General features: G+C 40.0%; 1 protein-coding gene across 1 annotated transcript in view; it reads right to left on the bottom strand.

Moving 5' to 3' along the window:
* The window catches only part of LOC132863485 (leucine-rich repeat transmembrane neuronal protein 4), a 135,615-nt gene extending 111,392 nt beyond the window's left edge, over positions 1 to 24,223 (bottom strand). Inside the window, exons 1-2 of the mRNA XM_060896320.1 lie at positions 23,844 to 24,223; positions 19,338 to 20,899 (exon numbers count right to left, since the gene is read on the bottom strand). Of these exons, the coding sequence (XP_060752303.1) occupies positions 19,338 to 20,899; positions 23,844 to 23,877 (1,596 nt within the window). The 5' untranslated portion in view covers positions 23,878 to 24,223. The remainder of the gene's footprint in view (positions 1 to 19,337; positions 20,900 to 23,843) is intronic.
* Positions 24,224 to 26,759: the final 2,536 nt, after the last annotated feature.

Here is a 26,759-nt window from a genome sequence, read left to right as displayed (position 1 = left end):
TTTGCAAGTTCTCCCCGTGCCTCGGGGGTTTCCTCCAGGTACTCCGGTTTGGTAGGTTGATTGGCATCTCTGGAAAATTGTCCGTAGTGTGTGATTGAGTGAGTGAATGAAAGTGTGTGTGTGTGTGTGCCCTGCGATGTGTTGGCACTCCGTCCAGGGTGTATCCTGCCTTGATGCCCGATGACGCCTGAGATAGGCACAGGCTCCCTGTGACCTGAGGTAGTTCGGATAAGTGGTAGAAAATGATTGAATGAGTGAATGAATGAATGTGACTCATTACAGTAACACAACCACTCGTAACACAGTTACTTAAACAAACAAACTAGAAAAAGGTCTAATTTTCACCTTCAATTGGTTCCTTGTTACTTTGCCTAATAGAAATAAGTTGAGGTTATTTTCATCTGAACATAATTGCTCTTTATCTCAATTTTATCTCAATCACAGGCTCCCCGTGACCCGAGGTAGTTCGGATAAGTGGTAGAAAATGATTGAATGAATGAATGAAGAAGCCCAATAACCTACTAAAACACTACTGTTATTATGAACATATGATTAAAGTTATGTTCAGAGCTGCAGTCAGAGACGATGTTAACGAAAGTCAGTTAGCTTCCGTCCAATCAGCAATGAGATCTCAACAACGCTGTGGTAGAAATGAGGTTCATGATGTTTACATCCAAGAGTTTTAATTATTATAAATTCTAGCACTCTTACTTGTTCGGTCTTATATATCAGAATAGAGAAGTAAAGTGAAGGACAGAAGACCGAAGCTAAAAGTGTGTGTTCGCAGGAAGATAACTGCTGGAAAGATCACGGATACCTTTGATGTCGAGTTCGAGAGTGTTTCTCGGACGATCCGATATTTGACACTTTGAAGATAGTGCTGCTGAACTTTAGTATTGCCCTATCATCTTCTTTTCAAATACAAGATAAAGGACATGGGAGCGAGGCAAGGAAAGAAGGTATGACGGAGTGAAGTGGATTGAGGAAAGAGGGAACAAAAGAAGGTAGAAAAAGGTTGACAGGCGGCTACAGAAATTGGTGGAGAGGATATGTCGGTGTTACTCGTATTATATTCTGGATATGCTAATGAGACCTGATGCGTAGATCCGGCCGTCTCTCGTGGGAGGGAGGAAAATGATTCTAAACTCTGGTCGTTATGAATGATAGAAACCCGGACCAGTGATAAACTCCCATTTTAACAGGATTTAAACAGTCACAGTTGTTGAGAGTACTGCAAATTTGTGGCACACCGGAATTAATTTGCTGAATTAATTTCATTTTAAATCAACAACACAGTCTTCCCTCAACCTGAGAGCAACACAAGGGCCTGTATTCATAAAGCTTCTCAAAATGATCTCAGAGAGCTCCTAATTTAGCTTAAACATTTCTAACTAGGATATTCAGGACCGACTCTAAACAAGGAACATACAACAGCTTATATCTTAGCGAGGAGGCGGGGCTTAACCCTGTTACTAGGTGACACATTCTAATGAAGACTGTGATTGGTTGTCCAATAAAATAATAGGAACGCTTTTATTATCTAGTCTATTATAAACCTTCACTTTGTCTCTATGTTAAGATATTTGAGACTGTACGGTGTAGGGATTACGTTCGTGATCGATCGTATTAGAGATGTTCTAACATCTGTATGTTATATATGTAATAAATGTAATGTAAATATCTCTGACACAGACCAGAAATGTCATAGACACAAATTATATTATTTCTGTCGCTACTGCATTTCGGCTGTTTCAGAGTTATTAGAGTCTCTATAAAAAGACAGAGCAGAAAGAAAATCATTATTAAATATCGTATACAACACATTTCTTCTCCCTCTTCACCTTTCAGTCATTTTCTCCTCTGATAAAGAAACTCTTAATCCTCTTAAATGTCCTCCTCACTTCTCCTAACACTTTATGACCTTATGAGCTCTTGTAAGGGTTAAGATGCTTTATGAAGAACTTTTATCTTTATTCGGATCTTCTCTTTAATCTTAAGGGGAAATATTTCTACGAATTTTCCTAGAATTGTGTCACTAGAAAGTCTTTACAGTAAGAATTTTAATGAATACGAGCCCTGGTTGTGAGTTTGGGAGAATTTTCAGGAATTCTGAATATCTGCTGAGAAACTATGTTTTTTCGGAGCTGCGCTTGTCACGTCACAATCCAATCAAATCCAATCTAATTACGGCAGATGACAGAAGCCGGTCCAGACTTATTTCCGCACACTACTGAGGTCAAAGTTGAACGACACCTAGTCAGGAAACACTAGTCAAATTTATCTGCCTGGAAAACAAACTGCATTCTCTAACTAGATTTGTAAAGTTCGTCGTGACAAACTTTGATGTTGGCTTTGACGAGGCAAGTATTCACAAAGGCAGGTGCTTTTTGGAGGCGAGTGGACATAAGGGTCAGTGTTACTTTTGGAGGCAAGTGGACAGAAAGTTAGGGTGCCAAAACATTTGGAGGCAGGTGGAGACGAGCATGTAACGTCATTCGAATGCTCCTGAGGAAGTTCCCCTCATTGGGCTGAGTGTTTTGATATGTCACATGTTCGTGTTGTGCTAATTTTTGATTTTCACATGACGTCACGTGACGTCATCAGAATACACGTGAGGAAGTTCCTCTCATTGTTCTGAGTGTTTTGATATGTCACATGTTCATGTTGTAAAAAGTTTTTTGATTTTGCATATTTTGGGGGCGGGGCTTCGGCACAACAAAAAAGGCCAGTTGGTACACCTATTCGGCTTTCTGTCTGAGCGCGTCCAGGTTTTTTATTTATTTTTTTTTTAACACGTCACACAGCAACTGCAGCTTCGGACACACACGCATAACAGCAAATAATACTTCTGCACAATGTTTCTCTTTATACAACAGAAATGTGAATGGTGTGTTCGACAGAAGGCACGGGTTGAAGACCCAGTCAGTGACGTCACGATATGCTAATTTGTAGGGTTGGGAACCGAGAACCGGTTCTGAATAAGTTCTGTTTTTAACAGGAACCAGAACCGCGCGGAATTTTCAGGTTTCGGTTCCAAACGCGGTTCCGATGCGATGACGGGCAAAGCGTGGGAGCGGTCACTTTAAATAGCCATGTCTTACCTCATGAATATTCATTGTTTACACTGTTTACAGGCACGCAACCAAATTAACGCATATTACCACAGAAATCAGTCACTCACGCTGCTGTGCTGAGTTACGCTTTGTGTTAAACATGTCTAAAAAAACGTCTAAAGTGTGGATTAATTTCCAAAGCTACAACAATGAAGCAAATCTCCCCCCTCTGAGAGGGTATTCTTCACAGCTGGAGATACAATAAGCCAGGAAAGGTCTCGTCTTCTCCCAGAGAAAGCAGACGTGTTAATGTTTGTTCCGAAAAATTGCTAACTGTTTTGCTAAGTTGTAATTCTGGATGTTAAATTTGATGTTGGATTTATTTAAATTGAACTTGTTATGAATTGAAATGCTCTGTTTAAAATATTTAAAGAGTGATTAATGAACACAAATGGAATTGTTTAAGTATTGTGCATTATTTTTCACATTTCTTTTATTATGGAATCGGAATCAGAACTGGGAATCGTAAGGCAGAACCGGAACCGGAATCGGAACCGGAAAATTTCTTTTGATACCCAACCCTACTAATTAGTTTAAATTCATACCTCCGTAATCACCATCACCAAAATTGTACTTTTTTTTTTTTACATTGAAACTTCAAAAAAAAAATATAGACCTACCTGCTTACTGTTACTGCAAACCAAAATATTTTTAAGGATGGACTGAATTATATAATATAACGCACCACATTGTACTGGACGCTGCAACAAAATGAACATGTGATCAGTCAGATACATGAAAAAAAATATTATGTATAGCTTAAGAGGTGTGATTTAATTAATCGTACAAATATAACTGGACATTTTACTCAATTTAATCATGTGGAAGCAACGTTTTAAACAAGCAGCATCATTTAATTATGCTTTTAATTGACAATTATTTGCTGTTTGTCAATATTAATGAATAAAATATATATTTTATAAATGAATCGAATAATTGAATGAAATAGTTAAATGAAATAAAAATCATTTTTTGTTTTAATTATTATAAAGATGACTCTCCTACTATTCCTTAAAAATTATTGTACTGAAAAAAAAAAAGTTAATTACATTTAACTCCTTTGACTCATGTGAATTAACTGAGGTTAGTTTTTGTACGATTAACATGATTTGAGTATGAATTTTCAAAATGCTAAATAAAATTAAACCCCAAACTCACACCTGAGCTGAGAATCAAAGGATGTTACACAACAGAGGCGTGTTTTATTCATCTACATGTAATACTATAGGGCCTTTTTACACCCGGTCACTTCATGTGTTTTCTCTGATCCGATAGCTATCTGATTTGTTAAAACTGTTCCATTTACATTAGGCCACATAAATGCGACTCGGCGAATCGGATATCGATCCGATCTTTCTACTCCCGCCCAAAATGCAAATATATTTTACCTCATTTCCGGGGTAATTGAAACAGAACACGCTTTGGTGTATGTGGTTCTCAGAACGCAATCAAAAAGAAGACGAAAAACCTCGTTATGACGTTTATGCTACAAAAAACAGCGTTTACTGTTTGCTGCATTTTCGCTGGCGGCAGCAGCGCGTTTTAAGACCCGACGAGACGCCTGGGTTAAAGATCACCTGCGAGTGACGTACTTCCGTTTGGGAGGAGTATAGCGCTGACGTATGTGGCTTGAACAACCACATTCATTTACACTTGTGCAGTTTCATCTGAAATGCGTCCCAGACCACCTCCTGAAGTGGTTTGTGCGATCAGATTTATATCCGTCTCCAAAACGTTTCAGAGGGCATTTAGACCTGGTCTTTTTACCATCGGATAGCTATCTGATCACAGAAAACGCATGAAGTAACCAGGTGTAAAAAGCCCCTTAGATTTAGTTCCAATCGGAGGCAAACTCGTGAGATTTCACAATTTAACTGGTTTATGTTAATCGTAGGTGAATAAATCATGCAATCACACAATGTAAGAATTGAATTCACTTTTATTTTTATTTTTTCTTAAATCCTACTGACTACGTATTGCTTTAAGTGGCTGACTATGAAAAAAAAATTTATTCTTTCCACTTTACTGCTCAGCTCTTAGCTTGAACGATAGATCCGTAAGTCATTTGTGTCCAAAGGACTGCAAAAATAATAAATGTTATAAATATCAATGCTCATCACTCAGTGACTCTGGGTACCGTGAAAAAGAAAAATGAAACCGATCATCTTGTGTGTGCAGATCCAGTAATGAGCTGGAAGTGTCTGTCGGTCAGGGGAAAAAAACACAGTGGGAGAATGACAGTGGAGATCTGCAGAGTTCTGGGGAGGCAGAGGGTACAAACCAGGGAGGTCGTAAGTAGATCATTTGATTTAGGAAAGCCGCTGGGGCTGGTGGTAAAGGGGCTGTTTACTGCTCCACAGCCTTTCCACAGGAGCAGTAACCAGCCACGGCTCTGAAAAATAGGCCATCTGTAGAGCGCAACAAGCTCAAGGCAGCGACTCGAGCTAAAAATTCACAGCATTGAGTTTCTTTCATTTTCAAACAGATATGATATATTACAGCAGGTTGGGAACATTAAATATTTTGCTCGCTTGATGCGTTGAGTTTTAGCACTGATCTGATTTACTAAGTCTGTGCATGTTTAATTAAATCTGAGAACGACTCCCCAAATATGAGTGCTGAAGAATAAAGATGTCAGATGCCGCCTAAAGCAGCTGCAGACAATTAAGCTTTTGAGGGCATTATATCTCTTTTAACAAGCTCGTCCATGCTAATTTGGAGTCATACAGGCACCCAAGATTTGCACTGACAAAAGAAATCAGGATTAATTTGCCACTTCATTCGCTCACACATGGTGCTGTCCTGCCACTGGGGAATGAGAGGTGCAGTCATTATTTGCAGAATGATTTCACGAGCCTGACACCAGCTGGGATTTAGGTCCGTGTTCTTTTAAATCCCGACAGGCCGAGGTGAAAGACAAGACATCACAGACGATGAAGGGGAATGTGACAGTACTTTATGATGACCACCAATCAGAGAAAACCTTTAGAGGCAGGTGCATCATACCAGGCCACTTCCTGTCTTTGGGTACGGTCATCTCTCGGGTTTATTGGACACCAAACCATGGGCGTTTCACCAAAATTGACATGAATGGTAACAGTGTTAAATCTACGGTCTATGCTAGAAAGAAATCAGCGTCTACTTCATCCCGTTCCGTGTAATTTTTAGTTACATCCGTCGACGCTGCTGTCGTGCTTGTTTCTACAAATCCCAAATCTGTAAATAATCCATGTGAAGCAATGCGTCAACAACAAATAAGACAAAGTGCATGTCAACAACTGAGTTTTATTTGAAGTATTTATGAAGAAACGGTGGGTTTAACCCTGCTAACTAGATTAAACTTTAATACCCGGCAGTGTGTAAAAGAGCCCAGAGCCCAGAAAGGTTAGTAAGGAAAGTGAACAAATTGGAGAAATGGACTACACCAGTCTGTTCTCCTCCTCCAGGGGGAGAAAACAACCTTGGTGATTGAAAATACCTTAACAAAGGTTTAAAAAGTAAAAAGAGGTTGTGCTCCTTACAGATCACCATTATATATCGTAGCTGGATAGAGACTCATTGATTGATGATCATTATCTCTGAGGAAGTTGGTAATTAGTCCCAAAACCACCTAGGCAAAGCAAATTATATTGTTTTAGAACAAACAAAGAGTATGTAGTATTTTAGTATATTAGTAGAGTGCTACACCTTGTGTGTGTGGAGTTTGCATGTTCTCCCCGTGCCTCGGGGGTTTCCTCCGGGTACTCCGGTTTCCTCCACCGGTCCAAAGACATGCATGGTAGGTTGATTGGCTTCTCTGGAAAATTTTCCGGAGTGTGTGAGTGAATGAGAGTGTGTGTGTGTGCCCTGCGATGGGTTGGCACTCCGTCCAGGGTGTATCCTGCCTTGATGCCCGATGACGCCTGAGATATGCTCAGGCTCCCCGTGACCCGAGGTAGTTCGGATAAGCGGTAGAAGATGAATGAGTGAGTGAGTGAGTAGAGTGCTAAATCTAATCAGTGTTGCAATGGATCCAGAGTCTATCCAATGGAAGACTGGGTGTATAACAGGAATTACCCTGAATGGGAAGCCATGCCTTCACACTTTTCACCAATGGACAATTTATGGTAATTGACCTAGCTACCGTTATTTGTGGAGAAGGCTCAATCATACACTGAGAAAACTGTGAGAAAATCCAAGCAGAGGTTGAACCAGGACTTTTGAGCTGTACCAGAACCAGCTGCACCACCATGCCACCCCAGTAGAGATCAGTGTTGACATCAGGATAAACAGGAAAGTCAATATCAACATAGTCTCTCTGTCACTGCTTACAAACAACCAATGACACACCAACCCAGCACTTCACACCATGGCCTGTTTATACAAGTATAAGATGAGATACTGTGCTATTTAAGGCAATAAATAAATTGCCGTCCCAAATCCAATCATCTATCCACATCCATTAGTTTCCTGAGATGGTGCTTGGACCAGCCCGGTACTGCCATGACACCTTCTAGTCTCAACAGACATGGAGACATGTCTACAATCAGTCCTTTGACCATCGAGATTGCAGAAGGTCAGAAAAATACAAAGAATGTCCATTCTCAAGCCATAGCTAAGCTTTTTTTTCTTCATGTTTTCTTCCCCTCTGTCAGCAATGCACAGTGCCATCACTGACACTCTGATATTCTGGCATGCTACCACTCAGAGAGCTTGTTTATCACCTTGTGGCATAAGGCAGCCATCCACTTGGGATCAGAAGACAGACACTGGGACAAGAGAGAGAATGAAAGACTATCAGACAGAAGGAAACAGAAAGAATGCTGTTTGTGAGAAGGAACTAGTGAAAAATATTCTGAGAGAGAGAGAGAGAGAGAGAGAGAGAGAGAGAGAGAGTGACAATGGAAGAAGGGGCAGGCAAGAGATTTAGAGTATGGATGAAAGGTAGCTAACAAAAGAAGAAAGACAGAAAGGAAGTGCAAGTGAGGAACCTGAAAATAAACACTTAGATAAAGAACACGACAGTAGGGCTGTAGAGTTACAAACACGCTATATAAAGTACGCTCATTAAGGAAAGCTGAATCCATCACACACCCAATGAACTCCAACTAGCTACACCATACACCATAAGGCAAGTACCAAAATAAATCTATAAATTATTCTAATTACTCTGCGTTTAATCATAGTTTATGATACATAAAGGTAGACCACGTTTAACTTTAGCAGTATTTAGCAATATTGCTGGTTAATAGTCAACTCCATGGCTGCTCAGACAATTGCATTATAGACAGCCCTTGTCCTGTCCCCAACAGACCTGATTCAATGAATCAGCTAATTAATAGCCCTTTGTGAGCTGAAGTGGTTGTGGAACAGAAAGGAAAACACTTCAATGTACTCCATAGACAGGGTCAGGAAGCTGTGGCCTTGTGCTTTGGAAATTTTTTTGACATTTCTGTGCACTCTGGAGAATGTAAGGCAATATCAACGTTGTCAAAAAATATAAGATCTTTGACTGAATACTGAATAATAGCCATTCAAAAAAGTATTGATTCAGGATGATCAGGTCAGCACTGGAAATGCAGCCTATCCTGGGAATACTGGGAATGAGGTTGGAATTCTGTCTTGGTGGGACTCCAGACTCTTGGAGAATAATGTTAGTAGTACTGTAATTTTTGTTTCAAAACTGAATGACTGATAAATGATCAATTTATGTGAACTGTGAAGATGCAACTGCTCAATCAGTATTGTGGTGTTTACAGAGAATATCCAGAAAAACCCCACAAATATATTCACACCAAGTTTTATCATAGACTAGCAGGATTTGGGAGATCAGATAGAACCAAGTTGAAGGAAAAACATATGGACCTGCCACTGGATTTGGAAAGCTGAGACATATGACCCATTCTCAGGACTGAATTGTGGACCCTGGAGCTCTCAGTACTAGCTAGCATGCCAACCTCTCAGTACTAGCTAGCATGCTAACCTCTCACTACTAGCTAGCATGCCAACCTCTCACTACTAGCTAGCATGCCAACCTCTCAGTACTAGCTAGCATGCCAACCTCTCAGTACTAGCTAGCATGCCAACCTCTCACTACTAGCTAGCATGCCAACCTCTCAGTACTAGCTAGCATGCCAACCTCTCACTACTAGCTAGCATGCCAACCTCTCAGTACTAGCTAGCATGCCAACCTCTCAGTACTAGCTAACATGTCAACCTCTCAGTACTAGCTATCATGTCAACCTCTCAGTACTAGCTATCATGTCAACCTCTCAGTACTAGCTAGCATGCCAACCTCTCAGTACTAGCTAGCATGCCAACCTCTCAGTACTAGCTAGCATGTCAACCTCTCCATACTAGCTAGCATGCCAACCTCTCAGTACTAGCTAGCATGCCAACCTCTCAGGACTATCTATCATGTCAACCTCTCAGTACTAGCTAGCATGCCAACCTCTCAGTACTAGCTAGCATGCCAACCTCTCAGTACTAGCTAGCATGCCAACCTCTCAGGACTATCTATCATGTCAACCTCTCCATACTAGCTAGCATGCCAACCTCTCAGTACTAGCTAGCATGCCAACCTCTCAGGACTATCTATCATGTCAACCTCTCAGTACTAGCTAGCATGCCAACCTCTCAGTACTAGCTAGCATGTCAACCTCTCAGTACTAGCTAGCATGCCAACCTCTCAGTACTAGCTAGCATGCCAACCTCTCAGTACTAGCTAGCATGCCAACCTCTCAGTACTAGCTAGCATGCCAACCTCTCAGTACTAGCTAGCATGCCAACCTCCAGCCTTTACATTTCTACCCAAAAATCTCTCGTTTCCTTTTATCCTCCATTTTTCCTACATATTCATTGGAAAACGTTTCCCTTCCTTTGACACCACGTAGTCTCCGTAGTGTAGTCCTTCAACAGCCATACCAGAAAAAAGCCAAATAAATCCAAAATATTTCCACTTACAGTCATTATAAGGAAAACGATAACGGTTTCTCCACCAGACAAAATGTTCACTGCTTTGATTGCAGGACTGTTGTAATGCGAATAGTCTTTCATAAACGAGTAATAGATTTTCTCTGACTTTTCTTGATCTTTCAAAAATCTATTGAAAGCGGGGGACTAAATGGAACAAAAGGTCAAACAAGAATTAGCAGAAGATACTTTTTAGCCCTTTTTCAAATGAAAACTTAAAAGGCACTGGTTAAACCATAAATTTGCCAAAGTACCCATCCATGGGAATCTAATTAAGGACCTTTTCAGTCAATTTGGAAGATTCCGCCATGAAGAGAGCAGCACTCGAAAGGGCCACCATGTCCCAAAACACACATGTACACACAATCTGGAGCTCGGGTCTCTACGAGCAAACGGGTTAAATTAATTTGAAGCTGAAGGCTCTCACAAGAGGTATGCCTTGTGTTCCGTTGAACCGAGACCATGTGATTGGCTCCCAAATTGCAGAGAATGCTACCATTACATAACTACCCAAGTGTGCTCCAGTACATGCCTGTTTTTGCGTGGGCAGCGCTGGCACAACGGTCCTATAATACACGAGTTCACATTTTTCATACCTTCCAAATGGATGCAGAGCATGAGGGTTTAAAAGGGGTTCTTATAAGGCTTATCGGTGTTGTTATGAAATGCTTCAAATGGGAAAACATGAGCTAACCGATTTCAAAAGCGTACACGCTAGTCTTAGTGGATAAACCAGCCTGCGAAGCTGGAAAATGAAGCTTTTAGTGTGTTTCATCTCTTACTGTGTAGGTAGAAAGGGACAAATATCTGAAGGTCAAGCTCTGACTAGCGGTGTCCAGTGGGTAGACAGAACAACAAACCAGTAAAAGGAAGTGATGTCACACTTTTTTGTCTTGCCTCCTTGCTGGCAGTAACTCACTCCAGGGTGGCTGACTGCACTGCCCTTGTGTTGTTCCCTATCCACAAGTTTATGATAATCTTAATAAATTATGTGCTGCACAGACATTAAATTGTGCGATTGCCACTAAATCACATGGAGTGTGCCTCTTGTGTAGGACAGGTCCAGCTCTCACTTGGCCTCAGCTTCTGTAAATTGGGACAGGATTAATGATCATTTAAAGTGCCCGTGATAATCACATTTCATGTTGAATATCATAACGTGAGGTCCACCCGAATAACATACTTATCACTTGGTTATAAATCAAAGTGACGACGTCACGACTTTTGATCTGTCATTAACACTTCCTAATTTTTTACCATATACGGTCAGGTTTAGGCTCGTGATTAGCTTGTGATTAGTATATTCTGGGCTCAAGTGTGGACAAGTCATGAATGTATTAGCTAATGAGATTCCCAGTGGGATGCACTTATTTCCAGGGATTTCAGAACAGAGTAACAGATATTGCGTCATCGGGTAGGCGTGGCCTATTTGATAATCTAACCCTAACCCTAGTTTTTGGTTGTTTATTTGTTTTCGAAAATAACTGTAAGATAATAAAGCATAATAGATAGAAAATATAAAATCTACCTGTATGACTGTTTTGTCCTTCATTACCCATCGTAGGTATGCTGTTTTTTTTTTTTTTTTTGAAAGAGGGCGTTTTTCCAAGACCTCCAGAAACCACGCCCACTTTACGTCGTGGTAACGAAACCCCTGGAATTTACTGAATGCCGATTCCCAGTCTCACTTTTTAGCTGGATACAGTTTAGATAAATTTTCATTGATGAGGCTAAATAAATGGTAGCTAATGCAGTAAAGGTATACAGGATTAATACAGGATTAATAGGATAGCTTTAATAAAGCGAATTAATTAATACAGGCTAAATGATCAGGAGTAAAATTATCCCATTGAGATCGTCCCCTCAACCAAAACACAGCAAATCGTTAGGCCAGTTTTGGAGTTGTGTCATCGTACGGCATAGTATTTTTATTTTTTTATTTTTCTCTGGCTTCCAAGAAACTTCTACTCTAACGTCTGGTCCCAGCCATGGATGAGTCGTAGCTGGGATCTAGAAGAGAGATATAGATAATATCATGCGTATTGTGGTCATTTTATGATATATGATGGAGTTGAACTTTTCACTTCCTCTCACGCTTTCATTCTTTACTGACAATCTTAGACTCTGGATATGGCATGTATATGGAAAATACAAAAAGATCTTGTCTATATACAGTAAAATGGCATTTTGAATGCGTTCTCTGCTCTCAATGTGTTTGTGTGAATAGGGAAAAGGTACGTTTTTGAAAACATCCGCATCCATTGGATGTGTTTTAAATGACTTGTAATGCCTCCGTGCAGTCGCTCTCTACTGGAAAAGATGTCGTAAAACACAAACACTTTGCATTCACATGTAACCTGAAGTAGCAGTTTCGCCTCGTTGTATTTCCACACAGATAGGAACCCACACATAGGAACGAATGTCTTTATTTATTTATTTATTTATTTATTTATTTGTGACCACGCTGATGCCACTTTGCGTTTCCCTCAATACACAGCTCCTCCTATTGTACTTGACATGTTTGATATAAGACATTATGACCTACTACAGCTACCTGTTGTCCGGCACGCTCGTTATCCCGTTAACGTCGTTCACATGCATGGGAATCTTTTCGGAAATGAAGGTGTACAAAATGTTTTTCCGCATATACACGAACTCCTCCAGACCCTTCAGCTCTGAAGGGAACACACCTGCCCCTCGTTTTTCTGCACATTTGCCCGTTTCTGTTGCGTATTCACCTTCGTGTCTTCTTCAATCCGGTTTTTGCATTATAACAACACAGAGCAGTGGGGAAAGGGGCGAAGAGCTATTTCAGCTCCAATATTTCAGTAATAAAATACAAGCAGTACAGACGTAGCGTTATAATGAAATCTTCCTTCGCTCACTTTACAAAGACATGGCATGCATATGAAATCCATTTTTCACAGCAGAACACAAAGACCCAGGTGGCATCTCCGGATTCTTAGCTTGTTCTCAAACACTTGACACAGTTTAGGAGCTTATAGAATTATCCTCAGGTGCAAAACGAGTCTCTTTTTGCGGTCAGTGAGCATATAGAAAACTGTCCTTAATCTTCTCTTTGTTTTTTTCTCTTTTTTTTTATTTTTTTTTTCAATATTTATTTTTTTATTCATTCATTCATTCGTTTACTCATTCATTTATTCATTTTTGTGTGCTGACTCGATAACCAGATTGGTGGCACACGTATTAATCTTTGACAATTGCTTTCTCCTGTTGAGAGGATTAGTCCATTATCATTATTTTCACGGCTCAAAGCTACAAAAATCATCAATTTGATAAATAAAAAAAAAAGTCGAATCGGGCCTAATGGTGATTAATCTCTCATTTTGGTGGCTTTTTGTTAAAATGGAATAAAGTTATCATTATTTGTGTGTTGTTTTTTTTTTTATCCCAGGCAAATGGAGCAGTCTAAAATCTGCATGCATTAAGGACTCAGGATTTAAGCCTTTAATGTGAATGTAAAATGACTACAATGGAGAACACAATGAAAGAGCCTTAGAAGTGGCCTAATTGCTTACAATCGAGAAGAATGTTTCTGGATGTGGATAAATCTGGATGTAGATAAATAAAGCACTGGGATTAAAACTTGCATGTTTAGATTTAAACTAATGCATATTCGTACTGAAGGGAAAATCCATGGTGAAGCTAGAATACTGGATAGGTCCAGGGTTCCTGCTTCGATCCTGAGTTCTGCATGTTCTCACCATGTCCATGTGGGTTTCCTCCAGGATTAATCATTTACGTCCGTTTCCAAGAAGCATGCTGGTAGGTGGATTGTTCCTGCGAAGGTGTTTCTCTAATATTATTATTATTATTATTATTATTTGCTCTGGGGGCACGGTGAGTTTGCATGTTCTCCCCGTGCCTCGGGGGTTTCCTCCGGGTACTCGGGTTTCCTCCCCTGGTCCAAAGACATGCATGGTAGGTTGATTGGCATCTCTGGAAAATTGTCCATAGTGTGTGAGTGAATGAAAGTGTGTGTGTGCCCTGTGATGGGTTGGCATTCCGTCCAGGGTGTATCCTGCCTTGATGCCTGATGACGCCTGAGACAGGCGCCCCGTGACCCGAGGTAGTTCGGATAAGCGGTAGAAAATGAATGAATGAATGAATGAATATTTGCTCTGATTAAGTACAGATTTCCTTTATTTTTAAGTTTATGCATTTTTCATATCATTTTTTTATTACTCGGCTTGGGCGGATCTCTCAACCATTTCTGGAGCTTTTTCTGTGTGAAACATGACATTAAGATTTTCCATTAAGATGTGCACAAGTTCATATTTCTACCCCGGGAACACTGGACAGGGTCATATACCAAAACAGAGTTCCTGGACACTGGAGACTGAATACAACTTACAAAAAATAAATAAATAAATAAATAAATAAATAAATAAACAAGTTTTGGAAAGATGATACTATTTTCTCTTCTCATGGGAATGATTTTTGTCAGAGCGAAGGTAGGTCGTTTGTCAAATAGTTGTAAAACAATAAAGCACGTCTTTCATGGCTTTATTTATTTGTTTGTTGGTGTCTTCATAGTGTATTTTCTTCCGTTCTTGAGTAGCTTTTATTATACGATCCTGAATTATTTTAATCGATCATATTTCTTTCCCAATAAGCAGCTGTAGATTTCCTGCCAACCCCCCGAGAGACTTTCCTGACGAGCCTCGGCAACAGGTAAAAATACTGACACGTCAAGTTGCAGGCTAATCAACTATTCATCATGCATTATTCATGTTCCTAACAATCTGAGGTCTGAAAGTGAAGCGTCTGAGCAGGCGGAGGCTCCTGCAGCTGGAAGGGAGTGAAGAATGTAGACCTGCATGACAGGAAGCGATGGCCCGGCCCCCTTCATCTCTCTGACAAGTTTGCCTCATTATCCTGTGCTTTTAACACAAGTAGAGTCGTCGAGTTTGACGATCAGCCCCGAACTGAAGACCACCCTGTTGCAAGGGTTAGCGAATGACGAACACTTCATTACTGCGTTCGGAGCCGCACTGTACGACTCACAGGGCAACAAATCCTAACCACGGACGCTGTCAGTTCCATCAATAAGGACATCTTTATTGCTTTGCTTTACAAATAAATCCACGTTGGATCCAGGAATTATGTTTAACAACCGACGATGTTCAAGTTTTTTACTGAAGCACCTGTTTTACCAACATGAGCTAGTCTCAAGGTTAGGACAGAGGAATCTCTCGCTCTCTCACTTTCTCTCTCTCTCTTTCTCTCCTTTTCTCTCTCCCTAAACACTCTTTATCTGGCGTTTCTTGTCACTCGTGATAAGACGCTGAGGGTAGAAAGGTGTCAAGAGAATGCGCGTTTCCAAGACAAAAGCCTAAAGCAAGCCAAAACGTATGTTTGAATCTAGCTCGTTAGTGTGATGTGAAAAGACCCTCAAGTCAGGTGTGTGAGCAGAATACCGAATCGAGGCAGAGAGAACAGGACTCATCAATCACCAGGTGACTTCGACTCCGCTGCACCACCGAGCAGCCCAACCACATCATGTCCACCGCAGGAGACGGAGAGAGAGGACGAAGTAAACAATTCACACTTACAGACAAAACGGAAACACAGAAAATGTCCGTCGTTACATTATGACCTGTACAAGTGGCTTATTAAGGTTTAAATTGGAGCATCTAGAGAGACTAATTTCACAGCACTGTAATTGACTTCAGGATCTACGCTTGTGATCGTATTTAAATTTATGTTCCTTATGTTCTGTAGAGCTGCTTTGAGACGATGTCCATTGGTATATGCGCTATACACATTTTGAATTGAATTGAAAAGGAAACAAAAGCATTTCTTCAAGATTATTTTCATTCCTTCAAGATCATGACAATATAAAATATATAAAAAAGAAATCTTTCAAAAAATGTTAAGTCCTCGATATCCTGGTGAAAGATCTAGAACCTGAAACATCCTGGAACACCAATCTTCATTAGCACTTTTCAACCAAATGCCAAGATATCACTGATCTTCTGCTTATAGATCATAAGGTTTTCCTTCAGTTGATGCTGATGGTGTTTATGACCAAAAACATTCACACACATGATGCTGAATGGCAATTTGCTCAAATGTCCAATTCCCTATTGATTAAGACTTTAATTAAGAATCTTTTTTCTTATGGCATTTGATTGACCTTAATCCTTTTTTTTTAACAGCAAATGTCTTTTACCTGATTTGTAGAGACGCAGTTTCCCGCAAGCTTATTTATTTTTTTATTTTTAATGTGTTTATGTGATCATTTGATCATTTGTATATTTGTAATCACACCATCTAGTGTCACCCACATGAGGATGTGGTTCCCCTTTGAGTCTGGTTCCTCTCAAGGTTTCTTCCTTACCAATCTAAGGGAATTTTTCCTTGCCACTGCTGCCTGAGTCACCTCAGACTTGCTCAATGGGGTTAAATACATATACATACATACATACATACATACATACATACATACATACATACACACATACATACATACATACATACACACATACATACATACATACACACATACATACATACATACATACACACAAACATACATACATACACACTGTGAACTATATATATCTTGAATTTATTTTCAAAAAATCTTTATACTTCCCCTTATGTTTATCTTCTGTTCTATGTTTATGATCTGTAAAGCTGCTTTGAGACAATGTCCATTGTAAAAAGTGCTATACAAATAAACTTGAATTGAATTGAATTTGATGACATTTCTGGTCATTCTGGTCGGTTGCCAAACAATTCTGGTAAGGATTGTGGTTAAGCAGATACCCTGTGATGCACCTTGCAGTAAGGTTTGTCATCACTATCAATCATCCTTGATGGGGACAATTCCACAACTGTATTTATTTATTTATTTATTTATTTATTTATTTCAACCCATAAATGTTTTGAAAGAAAAAAAAAAACACTGGCCCGAACGTTCACCTCAAAATGCATGTGATTTGCTTATTGCACAATTTTTAAGATTTAAAGTGTGATATGATTAAAATCATTCTGTGGTTGAAATGAACCGACCTAATGGAATCTCATGTAGCTCATTTATGTAGCTAACGTGCTAGATGAATGCCCTGAGGACGCTCCGAGATGAAGCGCAAATAAGACGCAGAAACCTGCTATGAACGACGTCTAGATGCATCAGTCACAAAGCAAATGAGCCTAATATCTGGGAGTCTACCACACACTGCTGAGCCTTTTAAAGAGAAACTTTTTTTGTTTAGTGAATAAAGCCAGTAGCTTGTTCGTTCTCTGTTAGCTCTCTGTGGCCTTGACCATCTTCCCCTTCCTGTCAGTCCTTTTCCCCTACCTGTTTACCGAACTCTCATTGTGTCAATCTCTCTATCATCTTATCCCTCTGCACTGTTTAGGTTCAAGACCTAATCCGTGTGTCCAAGTGTCTCTTCCGTGGCATTGCCAGACGGTTTGGCTAGAGCTAAAGCTAACATTCCTGCAAGGAGCTGACAGATTTCCAAGACCCACAGGGAGGAAGAGTCACAGCTACTGCAGCTGAATACAAAAATATGCCATCACCATAAATATAACCATCGAAGAGTGTTTCAGAAAGTCATGCAAAAAAAAAAAAATAAATAAAAAATACACTCATTTCCACACGCAAAGAATTGTGTATTTGTTGAAATCTGGATTTTTAGAAATGCACTTTACAGAAGATTTACAAAGAAACTGCTTATTAAAAATATATATCTAGACAGTGCAAAAGGTAGATTTGAACAAAAATAAATAAATAAATAAACAAATACATTTCAAAAGGTCTGTATTTGAAGCATCTTTTAGGCTTACAGATAAAACAGCAACAGCTAAAAATGAGAGGGCAGGATGATCTTGTTACAGACATCATCAGCAGGCTCACGTTGCTTGAGGATGCTTGTTAGAGGTGAAAAAAAAAAAGACAAAAAAAAAACAAAAAAAAAAACACTGTCTTTTCTGGTAATGCAATCGCTACACTGGCAATCTAACAACCTTATTAAAAAAAAAACACAGATCAAACGGGCAAGAAGACCAGCAGTCACCGAAGCATATACAAAAACAGGGCTTGTCTTTTTATTTTTTTTTTTATTTTTTACATTTTTTTTTTTTTTTTTTTTTTTGGAAAGATAGAAAGAGAGATAGAGAGAGACTCTTTCATCAGTGCTGCATTTGAAGTCTAAACACATGACTAGTTATAGAGGGTTAGATGATACCAGAATTATTTATGTCAGTACTTAATATCACCAATTCTCCATGTCTGTTTATACGATAAAAGATCCTCTAACGATAGATCTACTGTATAATTTTATCATTATTTAGCCATTTTCTGTCAATTATTGTGTCGGGTTTAAGTCTCAAACATTACAATCTCTGTATTCGTAGCTGTCCTGCTGGTTAGTTTCCTCCTGCGCAGTCGTCCTATTGTGGCTTTTGTAGATAAAATGTTTTTCACATAACATAAATTATTATTTAACTTTGTCTTCGGCTATCTTTGGTTTGCACTCAAGAATAAACTGCTCACGTCTCAATTCAGGGCTAATTAAAGTTAAATATGATTATGCTATTCTTTCAACAAATGTATGAACTCTGGTGCTTTAAAAGCTTTCTGGAATAATATTTCAGTCAGAACTGCTAGCAGGGCAAAGAGTGAATGAAAGCTAGCGTAATGCTATTAGCGTTTGGGATAGATAATTAACAGCTTGTCTTCTGTTTTGGTTGAAGTGCAAAATCGTATTTCCTGGTTAGAAACATAAAAAACCAATAGCACATGTTTGTACCACTTCACTGTCCAAAAGCAATCGAACACTCAAAGGCATTGTATCGACTCCATTCCGTGTTTTTCATCACAAGTCTTTCTTAACTCGCAACATCAAAACAAACATTGTTTACAAGGTACATTTGTACAGGTGAACAGCGCGTGGGACCATATTTGCTGATGTGACAGCATATATTTATTGCAAATACAGCAGTATTTTTCAAAATGACTTTGAACAAATACAGCAAATCACATTCTTTTGCATACCGAAATCAAAATGCACACATTCGCCAGAAATCAATAAAAATCAGTCCGAGCCAAGTAGCCTTAAAAGTATTTGACATCCCACTCTTATAAATATTTCTAGCCGCCAACACGGAATCGACAAAATGACAAAACCAAAATCACAGCACCGGTTTTCTAAAAGCAATTTACACCGAGCTCTTTTTTCATTGCCAAACAGTGGAAAGGTTTTGGTTACAGAAGTAGCAAGAAGTGTAGAGTCATACCTCACATTCTCTGGAACCAGATATGGAGTAAGTGCACGGCCCGGTTCCGTTGACCAGAACATCTGTGGCCTCGGAGCTTGAAGGTTTGTAGTCCACATAATACTCCTGCAAGGGGGTGCTGAGCGTACGTTCAGTCTCCCTGGACTTTTTTCGACGTTTGCGAGCAGCTGAAGTGTTTTCCTGCAGCTGCTTGACACTGCTCGGATAGCGCTTCCACGACACGTAAATCACAAGGAGAATCATTGCAACGGATAAAAACAGTGCAACGCTCCCTGCTACTATCTTGTGGAAGGACACTGGCTCAAAATCTTGCTCGGGTTGAGAGACATCAGATTGCGGTGGTCTAGAAGGTGTGGGGTGTTGCAAGGGTGTGCCTTGGCCCCTTCTGCTTCCTCCGGAATGAAGAGTAGGCGCGAAAGGAAGGGCTGCGTTCAGAGCAGGGGCACCAGAAAGGGTCGTTGTAGAACTCACAAATGAGGGAGTAACATGACTGACCTTGCACACGCCGCTTGCCTCCACAGCATCCAAGACTTTCTCACCTTGAGCTTCTTTGGGCGAGGCACAAATCATGGGAGTCTCCTTGTTCCCTTGAAAGTTTTTCAGCCAAGCTACCAGGGGGCAGACGGCAGGTCCGCAGTCCCACATGTTTCCAGCCAGGCTGATCATGCTTAGGGATATCCAAGCCGACACAACTTCCTGAGAGACGTTAACCAGCTTGTTGGAATCCACGTTAAGCGTCTGCAAGTTTGGCATACATTTGTAGACCTCTGACTCCAGTTCCTGTAGGTCATTCCCTGAAAGGTCCAACTTCTGTAGAGAACTCCAGGTCCATGTAAGTCCCTCGCTCATGGTCCGGATGCGATTCCACTGCAGGTAAAGAGCGCGTAGGTTATAAAGCCGGGGGAAGTTGGAAAAGTTGATTTTGGAGAACTGATTATGCTCAAGGTGGAGTTCCGTCAGCTTCACAAGACCTGACATCGCATTACGCGTGATGCTGCGCAGACGATTATAGCCAAGGTCGAGGAACTCAAGATTGCGACAATCCTGAAAGAGGCGAGACGGTAGATTCTTTAAGGAGTTGGATCGCATGTGCAAACTGATGAGTTTACGCAGTCCTTGGAACTGACCTGGTTGCAGAGCCTGCAGTTTATTGTAGGACAGGTCAAGGTTCCTCAGATTTGGTACCAGATGGAATGTGGTATTATGCAAGAGCGTGATTTTGTTGGAGCTCAGGATTAGCTCTTTGAGCCTCCTTATTCCTTGAAAGGCACGAGCGTCCACGGTTGCGATGTAGTTGTGGTCAAGATAGAGCCAAATGAGCTGGTTGAGGCCAACAAACTGGCCAGCACGCAAGCTTGCCAAGCTGTTGTATCGCAGAGACAAGCCCTGACAGCCACCAGACAGGTTTTTTGGCACGTCACGGAATGCACTGGATTCGCAGTAAACAATCTTGCCATCGCAGCGGCAGCTCCGTGGGCATGGCCGCTCACCGTTGGAAAAACTCGCAGAAAGCCATGCCTGCACCAGCAGCACCACAAACCATCGCCGTCGCATGGCAGAGCCTGAAAAAAAAAAAAGAGATAAAAAAAGAAGGAGTTAAGCCTTCATCTTTCTTTCGCACCACTGTTCATTTTCCATCTTATAACTAAAATATTCCTTTATTGGACAAACACAAGATCTAATTAACAATAATGATAGCATGAATTAGTCCTGTCAAAGCTTATTTTGCTCATTTTTTATCTCTAATAATGCAAACGCACTATGAGAACCAACATGACATGACAGAGCCACTCTATTATACCACATGAGTGGCAGCCAACCAAATCACTTACATTTGCCTGGACCTGCTGCCACCATGCTTTGAGCTTTTGTGCAATTGAATCACTATCATACCCAGATGAGACATTTAGAACCTGTTCTCACATACGATAAGGCATAAATTGAGCAATAAATCCGATCCGACGCTTGTTTACACATTCAAGTTCATAAGCAGTGCACACTTTTGTTCTCGACCCAGTTTAATAGCATTACGTTCATATTAGTAGATAGTAGATCTCTATCCAATTTCTAGACTCATGAATAGGTCTGAGAGCTACTCTTGGATCCAGTAAATTGAATTAAGTTAAAGCATTAATCCATGGCCTCGGCTGTTATCAGTTTATTATATCAATTCATTTATAATGTGGATAGGTGAAAATGGATGGACTGGATGGATCACCACATCCTGGTGACACTGAGCTTCATTATGCAATTAGCCTTGTACTAGGGGTATGTCTAGTGAAAAATCAGATTATTCCCAGGCGTAATATCTGCAGTCATTTATGCCATATCGGTAATTAGAGTGACTGAAAGAGACTGCATACTCTTATACTCTTATTTCTACACATAGCACAAGTATACTGCCCTCTATGATGCCATAAGAGTATTCAACATAATTAATAAAATTAGCTTAATGGCACATTTTGACCCGGCTTATACACGATGTATACATCATGGACACAATGCTGCTATCTATATTTGTATCTGTATCTGATTAAGACACCAAGATTCTTACCTGCATCTGTCTTCAGATTTAAATCAGAAAGATGTCCATGAAATTATACTTTTATTTTGCTTACTTACTTTATTAGAAAATATATATGTTCTAAAGTAGCCTAAGGCTCCCCGTGACCCGATCGGATAAGTGGTAGAAAATGAGTAAGTGAGTGAGCCTAATTTACACCACTATACCAATGACCAGGCAGTTACTAAGGATGACTAAATGATCATATGTCAATATTAATGAACACTGTGTTTGCTGTAAGCTTCATATCAAACTGCTCACACTTGTCCACATGAGACTAAAACCTATTTCGCTCTATCCTGCAGAAACGCACCAACGCACACCTCTGGACTCATATCGATACCCCGAGAACCTTTTATTCTATTTTATTCTATAAAGTTTACCTCCTATTTGTATCTGTATCCATTTGGCACACACTACAAAGCATTGTACTATGAATAATGCATTTGCCTTTGGGTTCATTTTATTCTATACAGTATAAATGTGTTATATGATAACTAAAGCGGTCAGTCCTCATAACCATAATACCGGTTTTAATTGAGGTGATAAAAGGCCTTCCATTTACATTTCATGAATTTACATTAGGCATGTGCCAGTGTTATATTTATAAGGAAATAATGAATGTTGAACTTGCTAGCATATCATTTTTAATTAATAAATGAATTATATAAATATAATAAAAAATTATAAATGAAATAAATATGTAATGAAAACAAGCAGACATATAAATAAATAAATAAATAAATAAATAAATAAATAAATAAATAAATAAATAGAGTTCAGTATGAAGGATGGATTTAGAGCTTATTTAACACAAGTCATCTTAAAAGACAGCGTTATGCAGCTTTTTGAAAGGATTAAATGACTTCAGATTTCTAACTAGAATCTCGTTCGTTTTGCGTATCGTGATAAATCATAAATCCGATAATCATCACATGCCAATAATACATTTTAATACATTTTAATACATTTGGATTTCAAAGAGAATCGAAGTACGACATGAGCGAGCAATTCATCATCAACAATAACTAGGTGGAATTTGCTGCACATGTTGCACAATAAGATGCTCCGTGTTGACTTGATATCCCGCACACACACCCTCACACATTGATTTCCGTGCAACACGTTTCTACTGCTGCCTACATCAGGTCACGTGAATACAGCGCGCTTTCCATCTCGAATAGAAAATAAAAATACACCAGATGCAGAGTTCAAGTAGTCAGATGCAGAAAAAAAAACAATACCATAACGCATGGATATGACAGAGGTGAGTGTATAACGCACTGTCTCATGGGGAACAATGTTGCGTTTAATGCTCTTAACGCCTTCATCACACTCTCAGACACTCATCCACCAACACGGACGCACGCGCGAGCGCGCACACGTTCTAGCGCGCACAGCCGCACGCATACACCAGTCTCTAACGCGCAACACACACACACACACACACACACACACGGACTCACAATACATCTACACCCACGAGCGCACCGAGTATCAAATTAAGAAAAGCCCCAAGTCGGCTCGACTGACGCAGAAAAATGAAAGAGCTACACACTGGGTACATGTTGATCTCGTCTCATCTTGACATTTTAAGCAGACTCAAACATCCCAGTCGTTCCATCATGTGCGCTCGCGCTCCGTCAGGTTGTCCCGCTTCTATAATTCCCAGATCTGAGCTCGCTAAAGCCTCGAACCCTCTGAAAATCTGGAGAAATGCCTTTGACATCCGATTTGGTGCGTTCTTTTAGCAGATTTTCTCTTTGCATGGTTAAATCGTAAACTATCTACAAGAACTGAAATTTCACATCCACGAAATTCGGTTTGACAAAATTCAGTTAGACATCATGAGCAGCTCAATGTGCTGAATGAAATAAAGAGGGAGGAAAAGAAATAGAAAGATCAGACAACTCCAAATGCTTTGCTATTAAAAGCAAACTTACTCATCGGTGTCGACAGTCGGTAGGGGGTTTTCATATGCGTCTTGCGTCCCGAATCATCCGCATGGCACGCGTCTTTCCCAGCCTGCAAACCGGAGCCGTCGCGCGCAGCAGCCACCGCCGGTTCCGCGGCGCAATCAGAGCTCCGCCGCAGAACGAGCACGTCGAAGATATCCGGTATCCGCGTGTGTCGGTTCCCCCGTCGTGACCATGCAGCATGTCGTAGAACGGCTCCGACAAAACGTCACATTAAATATACCGAGTCTCCGTCAAGGTCCGCGCGAAGAAAGGCAAAAAAAAAACATCCCATTTATCCAAAGACGCAAAACACTCCACATCCAAGTTATTATTCTTTTTGTTTTTTTTTCCTTTCACGGACAAAAACTTTAAGCTAAATTCCAAAACGTTCCGGCATCAATCCGCGTGCCAGCGTCGTGGCACATTGCGCAAGCGACGCAAAACAACGGCTCCACCGGCGGCACGAGCGACAGCGTCGGTTTATTTATTTATTTATTTATTTTTTAAAGAAATCCCCCCAAAAAAATGTTTTGCTCAGGAACATTTCTACAGGGATTAGGATCCTCTCCGAAACAATACAACGACTTTGGGGTGTTAAAGGAAAGGGTTTCCTCCTCCGCGCGACTGTTTCTCTTCTTCTCCCGCCGCGCGCAGTGAACAGCCACAAATGCAGATGCGGCTCCGGGAACTTTGTCAGGCAGAATCTGAATGCCCTCTTCTGGCCAACTGTTAAGGATATGATATACAGCAGGCTACACTTATAGCAAATGCCAATTTTGTAAGCCATAAACCAATAATTATAGACATGAGGGTGAATTTTAAGAAAGCGTTTTGAGGATCTTTGGACTCCATCTTACACTCCATCTCTTTAACTATTTTAGTATACAGTATATCTTATACAGATATCCTACAGAGGTCCATTACTTAATTCATCAGCTCATTCATTGTCAGGGTCAATGGTGGATCCAGAATTTATCCTGGGAACATTTTTTTTTTTAGCATGATGCATGAATACACACTCAATGGGACACCAGTTCAACACAGGGAACCAGAGATGTTCACACGTTCACAGAACCACATAAAGAGCCATAAAGTTACTCTACTGACATGTTTTTGGGAGGTAAGAGCAAACCAGTAGAACCCAGAGAACCTAAAAAAGATGCCCAAATGGAGACATATACAGTAAAAGTCTACACAGACAGGACCCCAAGCTCTGAGGTGCGGGAACTCTGGAGCTGTGAGGTGGCGACATTGCCTGTTGTGCCAACATGCCAAAATCACTAATGCACTCTAACAGTTTAACCGACACAATAATTCAAGTTCAAGTTTTGCTTTACTATCAATCTTCCACATGTATAGTACATACAGAGAATTGAAATTGCGTTACTGTCAGTCCCAAGGTGCATACAGATAATATTACAATAGATATTAAATATAGCAGGCATATTGCAGATAAAGTGCAAGTGCAAATGAGCAGACCAATGTTACACAAAGTATAAAAATATGTGACAATAATAAAATATGTGCAAAAAATACTCAACGTCTTTTTTTTAAAAAAAATTCAGACTTTTTACTTTGTAAGTTTAAGGAAACAGTAGAAAGACTTGTTTAGCATATTGAACCAATATCGTGTTTTTTCCTTTAACAGCTACAGATTTATTGACTTTTGAATGTAAGATGATTTACATAGATATAAAATAAATGTATTTAATCATACAGATTATTATATTAATGAAATTACCATTAAATATTTTAGGTACTTTGTCTCCCACACACTGTAAGTAAATAAGTAAAAAAAAATACTTACTAATTTCTTTATTTATTTCTTTATTATATTTATGTGTTTACATATAATGCATATTATAGTAAAAATCTCAAAGAGGTCTGTTTAATCCATATCTGCTCAGTTTGTGAGATTTATTTATTCATTTTTTTTGCTAAATATGGGAAATAATCCCTGTGGTCTTTGGTTCATGAGTGTGGGATTTCTCATCCATTGATATATTCTCAACGCATCATCTTTTTCTATCACGAGCATTATAATAAACGAGTGTTCTTGAGAAAATGTTACGCTCATGAAATTGCTAATAATTGTCTCTGACTGACAGCAGATAGCTGATCACCTGATAACTCGCTTCACAGTTTAGTGAATTAGTGACTGTTTGGTGAAACACACGTTTTAACACGACTCCTGCATTAACACATGGACATATAGACTGTAATATCATACCCTCACAACACACTGAATTCAACACTATAATTTACACAAAAAAACCCAACGTGCCTCCTTATGAAGATGTTACGTCCAAAACACTCAGTGTGATCTTTTGAGATAAACGTAAATGTTGTAGACAGAGTTATGAACACTATAAAGTACTGTATATTGGAATTACAGTGATAAATGTGCGTAACCGAGTGGTTGAGCCGCCTTTTAAAGGGATTTTTAAAGGCATACTGTATCCACGTTACCAGGTATAAGAGAGGTCTATATATTAAACGCACAAAGATAAGTAAGGCACAGCCCCAGAGATAAGGTAGGATAAAGTTTTGCACTCTTTGTACACTTGTAGTGTGTATTGTTTGACAGTTTAATGACGATCCACAACTTTATTTCAGAAATATTTGTTTCTTAATGATACAGTATTAGGGGGGCATGGTGGCTTAGTGGTTAGCACGTTCGCCTCACACCTCCAGGGTTGTGGGTTCGATTCCTGCCTCCGCCTTGTGTGTGTGGAGTTTGCATGTTCTCCCCGTGCCTCGGGGGTTTCCTCCGGGTACTCCGGTTTCCTCCCCCGGTCCAAAGACATGCATGGTAGGTTGATTGGCATCTCTGGAAAATTGTCCGTAGTGTGTGATTGTGTGAGTGAATGAGAGTGTGTGTGTGCCCTGCGATGGGTTGGC

This window comes from Tachysurus vachellii, chromosome 20, assembly GCF_030014155.1.
Source record: "Tachysurus vachellii isolate PV-2020 chromosome 20, HZAU_Pvac_v1, whole genome shotgun sequence".
NCBI lineage: Eukaryota > Metazoa > Chordata > Actinopteri > Siluriformes > Bagridae > Tachysurus > Tachysurus vachellii.
The sequence above is the reverse complement of the archived record's forward strand: the minus strand, read 5'-3'. Positions and strand labels throughout refer to the sequence as shown.